The sequence below is a fragment of the Ursus maritimus genome, unplaced genomic scaffold (assembly GCF_017311325.1).
Source record: "Ursus maritimus isolate PB19 unplaced genomic scaffold, ASM1731132v1 scaffold_1, whole genome shotgun sequence".
Classification (NCBI taxonomy): Eukaryota; Metazoa; Chordata; class Mammalia; order Carnivora; family Ursidae; genus Ursus; species Ursus maritimus.
In genome coordinates, this window is record NW_024423343.1 from 32295071 (window position 1) to 32310367 (window position 15297).

A 15297-nucleotide genomic window follows, 5' to 3' on the forward strand; every position below is an offset into this window, starting at 1 on the left:
AAGAATATTTCCCAACTCATTGTATGAGCACATTAGTGAAGATGGCAGAGGAAGGAGACCAGGGGACATTATTTCATAGAAGTACCAAAAATCCTGGTAAAAACTGTCAGAATCAACCTTACTGAAGCTCTGGAAGTTAGTCAAATGTTTACAGGAACCAAGTAAAATATGAAGATAGCGATCTCTGTTCCCCATGATGACACAGACAGAGGGGATGACCACAAGCAGGGGGAGCATCAGGGAGAGGGAGAAGCAGACTCCCCCCGCTGAGCAGGGAGCCCGACATGGGACTCGATCCCAGAGGATCATGAACTGAGCAGAAGGCAGATGCTTAACTGACTGAACCATCCAGACCCCTTCCCTGGCAGTTTTTAAAAACTAGTTTTTACACTCATTTATGTTTGGAAGATTTTTGAGTTTTGTTAGTATAAAAATGTTTTTTAATTCTAATGCAATTATAAAGCAAAAATGTTTTCTTTTAGACACAGGTGTATTTCTCTCTTTTTATATACTATGCATTTGCTATATACCTCTCTAGTATTGGATTGTCTTTACAGAGCAGCAGTTCTATTGACTGCAGCACATTAGATTTAAATGGATTCATTGGAAGTAAACCAAGTATCACTTATCCCTTACTTAGCAACCTACTCTAAATTGGAAGCAAAAAGTTTTCAGGTAAATATGCATATAATGCATATCTTTTAATGGTAGGGTTGTCAAGAGATATTTCAAAATAATGAGTCAAATTTCTCTGGTGAAATAAAACAATTTAAGGAAGATAAGTATATTTATTAGATAAAATTTCATGAAGAGATTTTTCTTTGAGGGATGCCTGTGAGGTTAGCATATCTAATGAATCCTGGTGTAAGATTCAGCCTCTCACCTTCTGCCAAGGACTTCTTAAAGATCTGTCCCAGTTTCCAAAGAAGGGACTGCAGTTTGGAGGCAATCTTGGGCATATGTTTTTGGCAATAGGTCTTTAATTGCCTTGAAGAAGATTTCAATCTCATTTGAAGCAGAAGCCTTCCTTGACCAACGGACAAGATGACAAAGATGACCAATGAAGAAAATATCCAGTCTAAATCTGTACAGAAACACGTAACGTCTCTCTAGCCTCTCTCCGACATGCCACCACCCCATTTAAGTCAGGATCGAGAATGAAAACATTCTAATCCTATGAAGACAACCTAAAAGTAAAATGTGAAAATACACAACAAAGTGATTTTCATTGCTTAGTGAATTTTTTTCATTTTTGTTCTTGAACTATAAGCAAGAAAATTATTTGTATAAAGTGTCAAAAATTCTGATTTACATCTTTAGAAATAATTGAATCCCTATCACATTCTTAAGACAAGAACAGATTGCTGTGGAAGAAGCAAACATTAAGAATTTCTACATTACAAATATGACTGTTGAAAGTAAAATTTTAATGAACAGATAATAAAGTAGTAAAGTAAGATTTTAATGAACAGATAATAAAGTAGTAAAGGTAAAAAATGAATGAGTGATTTGAAAGCTAACGCAGGGTAAATCTTGAACAATATACAACAACAAAAAAAAGGAAAATACAAGAAAAAAACTGATACCTGGAATGTCAGGTGGACCAATATTTGTCTAATGGGAATTCCAGAAGGAAGAAATGGAAAAGAAGAAATTTTTTTTAAATAATATAAAAAAATTCCTCTGAATTGAAGAAATTTCTGAGTTTTCAAACTGAAAACCTGTCTAGTGCAAAGCAAAATGTGTAAAAAGATCCATGCCTCTATATATTCAAGTAAAATGTGATAATTCCAACGATAAAGTAAAAGGCTTAAAAGCTCATAGAGACAAGAAAACAAGGGGGTGCAACAAAAAGACAAAAAGTAATGGAATGAGACTGGCTGGCTCTGGAATTCTTAACATGTCTGAATGCTTAAGGACAGTGGAGTAGTGATTTCAAAAGAACCACTATTAGGAAAATGTGATTTTGATCTTGAAATCATTTCTTGGCCAAATTATTACTCAAATGTGAGGGCAAGATATAAACATTTCTGAAGGTACAAGGATTCATACACATAATAACACACGTCACTTAAAGAGGAACTTCATCAAAGACAATGATTTACAAGAAAAAGAACGAGATTTTTAAAAAATGTTGCTTCTTAATAGAACCTATAAAGAAGAAAAAAAAAAAAACAAAGTGACAAAAAATCAGAGAATCCAGTGGATGGTAACTTCTGAAACATTCTTCCTCAAGCAGTGGAGGCTTACAGTAACTAACATAGGATTTTTACTTCCTTCTCTAGGAGTCTAAGCACAATACTATACTGTGCAGTGGATGTTTACACAATCATAATTCTACAATTTCTGACATTTTTATTTTAAATTTTAGATCAATCTGTGGACAAAACATAAATTATGTAATAATTGCTACAATGTTACAAACCTAGGAGAGAGTAAACGAGGAATAACAAGAAATAAGGATATAGTATTTACAGTTATAACAGTAACCTCTGGAAGAAAAAATTAGGAACAAAAACCAAAACCTCAGAATATTGTTAACAGGAGTTTCTTTTGAAGAGTGGTGGTAGGGGTATGTAGTTTTTTCCTTTTCCTTTTTTATGCCCTTCTACTTAATTTGATTTGATTTGCCATGTATAGGCATAACTTTGTCATTTTTAAAAAAATGTTTAAAGTAAATATGGGATACTACTACCATCAATAAGGGATAATTCAATAATTATGATATATTATACAATGGAATACTGACTAAATGGAGAAAGAGATACATGTATAGGTACTGACATGAGAAACTGTCCATGAGTAAAAAAATAAGTTTCAGAAGTGATAGTGGATAATGAAATGATCCTACTTATGTTAAAAAAAAATTATATGACAGAAAGAGAAAGAGGGTGTGTGTGTGTGTGTGTGTGTGTGTGTGCGTGTGTGTAAATGTTCGTAAGATGTTTACAGTGCTGTAGCAACAATTTACCAAAATGGCAGGAGCCCTTGAAGATATTTTAGTGTTTTAGACTGCGTCTGTTTTTTAAAAGATTTTATTTTTAAGAAATCTCTACACCCAGTGTGGGGCTCGAACTCACAACCCCAAGATCAAGAGTTGCATGACCGAACAACTGAGCCAGCCAGGTGCCCCTAGACTGCATTTTTAATAAGTGGAATTTATAAGCACATCTTGGTTTCTTTTTGAGGTGGTTTAAATTTCTATTAGCCACTGAGTATGTACATCTGCACTAATTAACATTTTGGTACCACTCGCAAGAGAATAAGACGAAATTTCAATAATATCTAAAATATTAACACGTTAATTATCCCAGCTGTTACTCAATCTGGCAACCTTCAGACACAAGTTAGTCTCTCTAGTATTTTATACTTGGAAAAAACTGAAACTGAACCAAAAAAGAGGACTTTTTTATATTGAAAAATTTCAAAGTGTATAACATCATAAAAGTCAAGTAAGTTGGATTTCTGGCATTAGAAAACTCTAAAAACTATTAACATTAAGTCTATTTTTGCTTCAAGCAACATTAAAACACATTCAGATATAAGTTCTCTTTCTAATAATTTAGTTTTTTCTTACCAGGCTATTTTCTTTCCAAGCTTCTGGGAACTTGGGTCTCTGTTTTTCCCTAGATACCAGAACCTGCATATCTTCAAAAGTGGGATGGTTTCCAACTTCTGTCTGAAAAGCCATCTGGTATTCTGGTACAGATTCACCTGTGTATTTTTTTAAAAAAGAAGGATAGAGTAAAATTTCCAACTATGGAATAACAGCAGAATTTCTAAAATCGAGTTAAGGAGAGAAATTATGTCATGATCTTTTTTTTTTTTTTTAACACTTTGGGGCATATTTAGAAATCCAAAAGAGATCCTGTTGTGGGTAGAATACATTATTAATAAATGCTTTACTTAGAACAGTCTTTGATAAACTAAACGTCTGTTGATAAATCAAGTAGTAGTTTCAACAGTGGACAGAGCTACTTTTAAATGGTTTCTAGTATTACTAATTTGGGAGGGGGTATTATTATATGCATAAGGTGTACTTAATACTTGAAAATGCCTGAATTCTTATCCCATACATGGATCAAGGGTGGTGAATAGGAGGACAAAGTCCAGAATCTAGTACAACACATGTCTGTAGAACCAAATATAAGCATGTAGAATGTATAGTCATCCTGTCTTAATATGTCACTGGCTCTATCATAGTCCAGCCAGATTGTATCAAATGTCACAAAAACTTTTATGATAATGGCCATGATAGAAAAATCAATATACCGATTTTTTAAAAAAATTCCTCTTAAGAAGCAGTATCTAGATCAAGGATTTTTAAATATCATTAACTATTCTACCACTGTTTAATAACCCTATTTATCACCAATAAGCTTAATCAGCTGCTTGTGATGAGAAGCTCACGATTTTTACAAAATGTGATCAAATTAAACTTAATAAACATATTGAGCATACAGAAGATCTCTGGGACCAACAGTCAGAAAACCAATGGTCTAGTCAAAATCTTGACAAACAACAGAGGAGAAAGACTCTTCCTGTCTCCTGGCACCATTCCCCACCCCATTAAAATGACAGGATAAATTAGAAGGAAGAACACCAGAATGTAGGATGATAAGGCACTGAAGTTTTATCCTGGCTTCATCTCTCTCCTAGAAAAGAGATTTATTTTATTTTTTTATTTTGAGAGAGACAGACAGACAGACAGACAATCTTAAGCAAGCTCCACGCTCAGTGTGGAGCCCAACACAGGGCTCAATCTCACAACCCTGAGATCATGACCTGTGCTGAAATCAAGAGTCAGATGCTTTTACTTAAACAGACTGAGCCACCGAGGCGCTCCTGGAAAAGTTGCTTATTTTGTGTTTTAGTTTTCCTGTCAGCAAAATGGCAATGTCTGTCTTCCTTATCTCATTCACACGGAGATAATACAAAAGTTATAATGACCCAGATAGAAAGTACTTTATAAAACATGTATTTAAGTTTTATGTTTCAATTTGGATATTCAAAACAACCTATAAACAGTTGCCCTCCACCATATTAAAAAAGATTATATTACAAAGATTAATTCTATAATTTACGTAGCATAACCCCAAAATTTTGGAATATTACACTATCTATACAAGCGATATTTTCACATACTCTAAACACTTAAGCTGTTACTTATTATTGACAATCACCACCAATATTGAACTTGAAACACAAAACTGAAAGATTTAATCCTACTAGTTAGTATATCACTTTCATTCATGAAACCTCATTTGATAAAACCTCAACGAATAATATCTGCAAATTATAAGATATTTACTAGTATATCTTACCTGTCTCTCTGAGACATAAACACAACAAATATAGATATCTTCCAAGTGCTATTTATTAGTTCTTTTTTTCAAATGCTGATTCAGAATAATTAAAAATTCATAATTTTACTTATTTGTTTTAATCAGGTCTAAAATATAATTAGAAAACCTGCCAAATAAAATTGATGCACAATCTTATTTTGTGAATGAAATGACATTAAGAACTCTCAATTTTCTAATAAATCTTCATGGTTCTAAATCTAATTGTTCAATAGACACTTGTTTAGAGCTAACTTGGTATTAGGCACTAGGGAAACAAAGATTAGTGTTTATGAATTATATTAGTCTTACTGGATTTCTTTAAAACTTTATAATCATTGGACTGCTCAGGGGAAGTTTTATAATCCCATTTTCTTTCAAACTGTCCAAAATATATCAAATGTCTAAGAATATCAGATACTATTCCCTGCTTCTCACCTCATTTGCTACTTGTTAATTATGCCTCTAAGCAGTTAGGAACTTTCTAGTTCTCTTCTTAAATTATGCTTGTTCTCTTTTTTTTCTTTTTCTTTCTCTTGCTTTCTTATTTTCTTCCTTCCTTCCGTATTTCTCCTTTATATAAATACTGCAGCATTTCACTCTTTTTTGTAATACAGACATCTAATTAATTTATTCAGCAACTATCTTACAGAGAGTCAGTCTACATAACATAATGTTTACATTTAATAATAAAGCATGTACTGCATTTGGAAGTATACTGTAGAAGTCTGAAAAAATGTTTACCAAGAATTGAATCATGATAGCATGCTATTCTACGCTTATTAATATGTTTATGGGATCCTTTTTACTCAACCACCCCCCATTTCATTGTTAAATTGTTTAAGAATACCCTAAATCTTCTTCCTGTGCTCTCTTAATACTTTTCCTTCCCATATGCTGTAATATTTGTCTTCTCTATTTCACAGAATCTCCTCTAAGAATACTAATGACCTCCTCCAATTCAAATTCAAAGATCACTCTTCAGTTCTATTTCCTTGACTTCATGTTACATCTACTTCTATCAGTCTGGGTTCTTAACATTTTCTAACATTTACTTCCAAGATACTTTGATTTCTTAGTTTTCTCACTATTTTTCTGACCTATGGTCATCTTAACTAACCTACTGGTACAGGGAGGTCCCCCAATATGCAGTCTTTATTCACCAATTTTTTGCACTCTTAATTTGTTCTCTTAGGAGAGAGCATTCACTCATAAGTTCCCATTTACCATCTGTATATAGATAATTTCCAAATCATTTTTAGTTCTCTCAATCCTCTTTATTTTTAAAAATTCTTTTTAGGGGCGCCTGGGTGGCTCAGTTGTTAAGCGTCTGCCTTCGGCCCAGGGCGTGATTCCGGAGTCCTGGGATCGAGTCCTGCATCGGGCTCCCTGCCCCGCTAGGAGCCTGCTTCTTCCTCTCCCACTCCCCATGCTTGTGTTCCCTCTCTCGCTGGCTGTCTCTCTCTGTCAAATAAGTAAATAAAATCTTTAAAAACAAACAAACAAAAAATTCTTTTTAAAAAATTTCTTCAGGGGCGCCTGGGTGGCACAGCGGTTAAGCGTCTGCCTTCAGCTCAGGGCGTGATCCCGGCGTTATGGGATCGAGCCCCACATCAGGCTCCTCCGCTATGAGCCTGCTTCTTCCTCTCCCACTCCCCCTGCTTGTGTTCCCTCTCTCGCTGGCTGTCTCTATCTCTGCCGAATAAATAAACAAAAAATCTTTAAAAAAAAAAAAAAATTTCTTCAGTTGTCCATCAATACCCCATCTAGAAATCTCCATAATTAACTCACCTTTCCAATGTAAACCAATATTTTTTCCTAAGTTCCTGGGTGCCACCCTATTTCTTTGATCTCTGAATATTTCTCAATTCCTTAGATTTTCTTCAAATAGCTAAGTAGAACCACAGATTTCTCCTCTACATTGTCTTACATGTGCCTCTTCTTGCCCATTTCCGTGTCCAAGATTATAGGATCTCTTACTCCAACTCTTGTTTTTCTCCTTTATTTTATTTTCATTGCAGTTAAATATACACAAAATTTACCATTTTAACAATTTTTAAGCATATGTGGCAACAAGTACTTTAATAATGTTGTGCAACCATTGCTACTATCCATCTCTAGAATTTTTTCCATCTTCCCAAACAGAAACTATGTATCCATTAAATAGTAATTTCTTTTTCCTGTTTTTTTTTAACTTTATTATTTTTTTTAAGTAATCTCTACGCTCAACACGGGGCTCGAACTCAAAACCCCGATACAGAGATTAAGAGTCTCATGATTAAGTCAGCCAGGCGCCTTTTTCCTTTTTAAACTGCCTCTAATTTTTGCCATTTCAGTTCACCCTAACCATCTGCTAAAATAATCCACAAATAAGCTTGAATTGTCTTTCCCTTTTCTTTTTTCTTCTTTTTTAAGATTTATTTGAGAGAGAGAAAAAGAGAGAGCGCATGCGAGAGGGGCGGAGGGATAGAATCTTCAAGTAGACTGCACGCGGAGCGTGGAGCCCCATGTGGGGCTCAATCTCAGAACTCTGAGATCACGACCAGAGACAAAACCAAGAATTGGACACTTAACCAACTGTACCGCCCAGACACCTTGCCTTTCCCCTTCAAACACTTGATATTGCTCTTTATTATTTATCAGACCAAAAGCAATATTTATTCTTTGAATACAGTAATTGTCCAAAAAATGTTGCTGATGGCAGTATATGAATGCTGTATAGGAATCATTTTAGTCAGACATGCTTCTAAAAAATAAAAAATTCTGGATTAGGATATATTAAAACAAATCTGTGGCCAAAATTCCAATAATAGAAATAAAAAGTGTCAAAAGTTCCAATTATACTGTGATACTACTGCAATTCTGCTATGTCCGGAAAAATACCTCAATTGAGTATTTTGTACTTCCAATAAACTAGGAAACATACTTCTAAATAATAACTGATTGACCTGTAATCAATCTAAATAACTATTAACTTATTGATTTTTAGAATTACTACCTGTTAAATGCTTACTGTTTTTAAAGCAAAAAAATTCAACCCTACCACTGATCTTTGCTTTTATTTAATAGTTCCATTTCATAATTTGTATAATGCTGATTTAACTGTTTTCCTTTTTCTATGCTTTTAATGGTGTAATTCTTACAAGACAGAAGCCATATATATCAAATCATTTTGTACATCTAGAAGAATACAATGTATATATTGATAGCTAAAGTTTTTATAGGACAATAATGACAGTAAGCAGTAATCCTAACAAAAAGAGAAAAACTATAAACTCATTTGGCTAATTCAAGTAAGCCTCAAACAAGCATTCATATTATATTAGTGTTCTTTCATTGAAAGACAGGAAGGAAAGCAGGAAGTCAAGAATGGAGAATGAAAAAAATAAAGAAAAAGAAAAAAGTGTTCCAATGGTTAATTCATTGTTTCTAATTTCTTACTTGGGTCAATTGAGGAAGTATTTTAAGTGTTTAAGCTTATCAAATACTCAGAGGGTGCATAAGGACAAGGATGACCGTTAAAGCAATCAGAGACCAAACTAAACACAGATAAGCTATTATGAGCAATTAATTAAAATGCACTCAGATGCAAACTTGGAGTCCTTTTAAAAAGTTTTTCCTGATTGACATCCTTCTGCTAATAATGTTTCTGAACACTAGATGGCAATGAACTAAAGGTTTAAATGAAAGTAAAACCGTACACAAAAGTTGACTTATTTGTAGAAAAAGAAGATATAACTGCTTCACTTCAAAACATATGTCAATTTTTGATAGCAATTCTCTTACCTGGGAAGAGGTCTGTACATCTCATAAATATCTCCCAATAAATGAGTCCAAGTGCATACATGTCTACTTGTTTCAAAGCTGATTCACAGTCCCTCAGGTTCACAGCTCCTTCTAGAACTTCTGGTGCCATATATCTGATGGTGCCGACCTGATAAATTAGAGTGATATTTTTCAGAAACAGAATGTAGCATATTCTGAAAGGCATACATTAGACCAGAAGTTATACATAAATTTCATATCAATGATATTTTTTTTGACCCTAAGCATGTCACTGAAACCTTCTATACCAATTTTTTTAATCTATAAAATGCCCTTCTTGAATAATTAAACTGTGGTAAATCCATCCCACTGAATACTAATTCATCATTCAAAAAGAATGGGCTAGACCATCTTATGTATGTCAATGCAGATACATTTCTAAGACACCATGAGAAAACTATATAACAATATACACCATTTAATATTTTTTTGAAAGATTCCACCTATTTATTTGAGAGAAACAGTGAGAGAGAGAGCACTAGCAGGGCGGAGAGGGAGAAGCAGACTCCCCGCCGAGCAGGGAACCCGATGCGGGGCTTGTTCTCAGGACCCTGGGATCATGGCCTGAGCCAAAGGCAGATGCTTAACTGACTGAGCCACCCAGGGTGCCCCACCATTTAATATTTTTAAAAATTAAAAAAAAAATTAAGATTTTATTTACTTATTTAAGGAGAGAGAAAGCATGCAAACAGGGAGGGTAGAGGGAGAGGAAGAGAGAGAATCTCAAGCAGACTCATGCTGACCACAGAGCCTGAGGTGGGGATCAGTCTCACAATCCTGAGCTCATAACCCGAGCCGAAATCAAGTGTTGAACCTTCTATCAACTGAGCCACGGAGGCACCCCTCAACAGTTTTTTTGAGTCAAAAAAATACACACACACACACACATACACACACACAGACACATATGTATGAATTCAGAGAAAAAGGTTAGGAAGGATGTGTTCCACATTTTAACAGTGATTATCAACAGGTGACTGTCCTATCTCAAATTTGGCAGTTTTACTCTTGCTTCAAAAGTCAGTTCCTACACACTTCCTCCCAATGCTTGTCAAAAATGAGTTGGAATGGCAGTGATTTCCATAAAGAACTGATAAACTTCATGTAATGTCTTTTACATTTTTAATTTTGCAATTCTTAATATGCTATAATTGGTAGCATATAAGGATAACTGTCCTGGGATGATTTTTTTAATGCAATTCATTATGTTCTCAAGGTATGTCAGAGTGATACCTTTTTTAATATACTTACCTCACTTATGGCTGCATTATCTTCTTCCCCTGGGCGTACCAGTCTGTTTCCAGTCAGCCTCATGGACAATCCAAAGTCACTAATAACACAGGTTCCATCATTTTTCACCAGGACATTTCTGCTGTTTAAATCTCGATGGGAAATTGCAGGTTTATAATGATCTGTTTAGATAATTTCAAATATTTATTAATGCTTAAACAGCACCCTTGGACATAGAGTAAGCATGCAGGTAATAGGAACTACATAAATATAGATGACTGTATTATTTTTCTGCCCATTAATTTTCTAATAACAAAAAATGACACAAGAAAGCAAAGTTTCACATCGAGGTCTTTCATCCATTTGGAGTTTATCTTTGTGTATGGTGTGAGAGAGTGGTCAAGTCCATCAAAATCCTAGAGGAGAACATAGGCAGCAATCTCTTTGACATCGGCCACAGCAACTTTTCTCTTTTTTTTTCTCAAAGATTTTATTTATTTATTCGACAGAGACAGAGACAACCAGAGAGAGAGGGAACACAAGCAGGGGGAGTGGGAGAGGAAGAAGCAGGCTCATAGCGGAGGAGCCCGATGTGGGGCTCGATCCCAGAACGCCGGGATCACGCCCTGAGCCAAAGGCAGACGCTTAACCGCTGTGCCACCCAGGCGCCCCCACAGCAACTTTTTTCATGACACATCTCCAAGGGCAAAAGAAACAAAAGAAAAAAATGAACTTGTGGGACTTTATCAAGATAAAAAGCTTCTGCACAGCCAAGGAAACAGTCAAAAAAACTAAGAGGCAGCCCACGGAATGGGAGAAGATATTTGCAAATGACACTACAGATAAAAGACTGGTATCCAAGATCTACAAAGAACTTCTCAAACTCAATACATAAGAAACAAATAAATCAAAAAAATGGGCCAAAGATATGAACAGACACTTTTCCAATGAAGACATACAAATGGCTAACAGACACATGAAAAAATGTTCAAAACGAATTAGCCATCAGGGAAATTCAAATCAAAACCACACTAAGATACCACCTTACGCCAGTTAGAATGGCAAAAATTGACAAAGCAGGAAACAGCAGTTGCTGGAGAGGATGTGGAGAAAGGGGATCCCTCCTACATTGTTGGTGGGAATGCAAGTTGGTATAGCCACTCTGGAAAAGAGTGTGGAGGTCCCTTAAAAAGTTAAAAATTGAGCTACCCTATGATCCAGCAATTACACTACTGGGTATTTACCCCAAAGATACAGACATAGTGAAGAGAAGGGCTATATGCACCCCAATGTTCATAGCAGCATTGTCCACAATAGCTAAATCGTGGAAGGAGCCGAGATGCCCTTCAACAGATGACTGGATTAAGAAGATGTGGTCCATATATACAATGGAATATTACTCAGCCATAAAAAAGAATGGTTTCTCAACATTTGCTGCAACATGGACGGGACTGGAGGAGATAATGCTAAGCGAAATAAGTCAAGCAGAGAAAGACAATTATATGGTTTCACTCATTTATGGAACATAAGAAGTAGGAAGATCGGCAGGAGAAGAAAGGGAAGAAGAAAGGGGGGGTAGACAGAAGGGGGAATGAAGCATGGGAAACTATGGACTCTGGGAAACAAACTGAGGGCTTCAGAGGGGAGAGGGGTGGAGGAATGGGATAGGCTGGTGATGGGTAGTAAGGAGGGCATGTATTGCATGGTGCACTGGGTGTTATACGCAAGTAATGAATCATGGAACTTTACATCAAAAACCAGGGATGTATTGTATGGTGACTAACATAATATAATAAAAAAATATTATTAAAAAAAAAGAAAGCAAAGTTTCAACTCACAACTGTTACTATTTTCACTATATTTTACAACATAAACTACTGTTGCATGTATAATTAAGCTTTAAATATTTAACTGCAATGTATAGCTAACATGCCATTGCTTCTAATTTTAACACACACTTGTTTCTTTCTCTTTATTTCTAGGGTAGCAAGAGGAGGCAATAAAGAAAGAAATATTTAGTATAAACAATCAAAAAGTCAGCTTGTCTAAAATAATATCAATGAAAAACTGAGATGGCTCCAAAATCTGTATACGTATGTTATACTATTTTCCTATGGCTTAACAGATTAAACCTATGATGGAACATCCCAGTCTGCCCTCAGGTTTAGCCCTGGCTCTAAGCCCACCTCAGTTCTTCAAATCAAACTAGGGATAGTTTTACAATGGACCTGGTGAATGAGTAAAGGAGCTGCTATCTCTCAGCAAGACATGAAAACCTATTTTCTGATTTTACAGAGAAGCAAAGCACTATTATACTCATTCTATTATCACTAAACTATATGCTCCATGAAGACAGAAAGAGAACACGTTTTACCTGAATTCAAAAGGGTTGGTACACAATAAATGCTTTCTGACTGAAAGAATGTATTTAACCTAAGCCGCCTCACAAAAAGCATAATATATTTTTTTCCTCTCTATAAAGAAAACTTAAATAAATATTATTAAGTAAAACTATAGCTCCTGGGGTGCCTGAGTGGCTCAGATGGTTAAGCGTTCTGCCTTTGGCTCAGGTCATGATCTCCAGGTCCTGCAATGGAGCCCCATGTTGGGCTCCCAGCTCAGTGGGAAGTCTGCTTCTCCCTCTGCCTCTCCCCCTGCTTGTGCTCTCTCTCTCTCTCAAATGAATAAATAAAATCTTAAAAAAAAAAACAATAACAACTATAGTTCTTGAATTGAAAAAAATTCTATACCATTATTTCTGAAGTTTAAAGTAACTCTCTAGGTATACAAAGAAACAGAGCAATCGGAACAAAGTCAATGATAAGTTTATTGCGTATTTATATTTAGACACAAATAGGCTCAGCATTTAGCCATTACTCTCATTAATGAATATTAGACTGCAATTTCACCAACAATGAAATGAAAAAGAGGATAATAATTTCTTTTTTATAAAAAAATAAAATAGAGCAACAGCACAATTGGAGGAAAAAATAGTAGTTACCATTGATCTTTCCTGCTCATTTTCTCCCCTTTCAGTTCATGGTCCAGCTTTCTAAAGCTTGTACTAACATCGCTTGCTCAAACCCTAAAACAGCTGCATTTCTTATTCTTATTCATAATACTAGTATATATGGTATAATCTCGAGGTGATATTTATATAAGAAATTTATAGGTATAAAAATGTTTCTATATTTGGAAAGTGTTTACATATTAATCCCAAATCATTACTTAAACTAAAAGATCTCATACTTAGGGAAACCAGGCAAATTATGGGGAGAATGGGCAACTAACAAGTCGGTGAGACAGCCAGAGAGGAAAACAGAGTAGTACTTTCTTCTACTATATAATGAGGGGGAAAAAAAAAAGAAATGGAGCAGGGGAGCAAAAGAGGTAAGGGAGAGAAGAGAAGAAAAAGAGGAAACAAGATTAGGATTTATCACCAGTTCAAGAGGTAGAACTACAGACTGCCCACTGAGAGACTTTTTCCCTTAAAGTTCTCCTCGGTATACCTTTTAATCCTTTTTATTTTGGGGTGGGGGGTGAAGAGAAAGGAGCAAAATATACAATGATTTTGCCCTGGGCAGCCGCACTGTACAAGGCAAGTATCTCAAAGAAAAGCAGGACATAATATTATTTCAATTGTGAAAAAAATAAAACCTGAACAAAAAATAGTCCATGGATATTTACATACACACACAGAAAGGACCTGGAAGGATTTACGTAGTTAATAGTAATTTTCTGTTTATATTTGAGTGATCTATATATGTTCTTTCTTTGTTAGAGACTTTTCTGGGGCAAGTATGGTAACAAGTTTCATTGACATTCTCAGAAAAAAATTCATAAGAAAGACAATTACAAATAAATAAACAGGTTCAACTCCTCCTTATTTATTCTGAAGCAAAAAACAGCTGAATAAAATAATAATAGTATTATTCCTTACTATAAAATTTCTATGCCAAACAGCAAATTACATAAAAAGACTCTGGAAAAAATAGCATTCTTTGAAAAAAAGTGAAATAACACTTTAAATGTTTTGAAATAATATAGCATATTTCCAATATTTTAAAAATCAAATAGCTACTACACTTATTTTTTTTGCAATAGCATATATATACTCAGTTTTTAAAAAAGGTTAACTAGTTTAAATGATAATATTAGGTAATATTTGAGAGTAACATCTACATTAAATAAAACTCTTATTTGATGGCAATCATTCTTTTCATCCAATGTTTGACTTGAAAACTTGCTAAATCGTGCAAGTCTTGAAAAGGAGGATTAGGACGGTATTTTAAATTCTGTGCTAAGCTAGCTCTTTAAATGAGTTATAATAATATTGAAGAGTAAGGAAACATAGTCCAAATGGTTAATGTGCTAAAGCACTAGAAAAAGTACATCAAATTGCTGACATAGGCAACAACATTGGTCAATTCTGTATTCAGGAAAAGCAAGATGTCAAGATAAATGAAGTGATAAATTATTCAGGAGAAATTATTTATATATGAAGTAGCAGCTAGAAAAGATGATCCATGCTATTACACAATGGAACAAAGATCTAAGAAATTGATATATTAACGATTCTCTTATCTACAGAGGTCAGAGAAACTGGAAAAACAATATTCTGGGCTATAGTATGACAAAATCCCGTAAGGCATGAAAGCTTGAGAAAGCACGAAGACTGATTTTTGAAGCAAAGCTAATTTAGAGCAGCCTGTGATGTCAGGTGTATTTTGAAACAAAGTAAGACAGTAAATGTATTAAAAAGATGCTTTGAACACCCAGCAAAAATGCACACAGATGCTGAAGAAAACTGTAGTTATGGCAAAGAACACAACCACACAGTTCTTAAGTCCCCACCATGTATTATCCTCTTTCTACTTGGTAACAGAAGCCAATATTATTT

General features: G+C 34.8%; 1 protein-coding gene across 1 annotated transcript in view; it reads right to left on the bottom strand.

The window, feature by feature from the left end:
* The window catches only part of BMPR2 (bone morphogenetic protein receptor type 2), a 185608-nt gene that overhangs the window by 18533 nt on the left and 151778 nt on the right, over window positions 1-15297 (bottom strand). Inside the window, exons 8-10 of the mRNA XM_008687374.2 lie at window positions 10419-10579; window positions 9129-9276; window positions 3578-3714 (exon numbers count right to left, since the gene is read on the bottom strand). Coding sequence (XP_008685596.1) covers window positions 3578-3714; window positions 9129-9276; window positions 10419-10579 — 446 coding nt within the window. The remainder of the gene's footprint in view (window positions 1-3577; window positions 3715-9128; window positions 9277-10418; window positions 10580-15297) is intronic.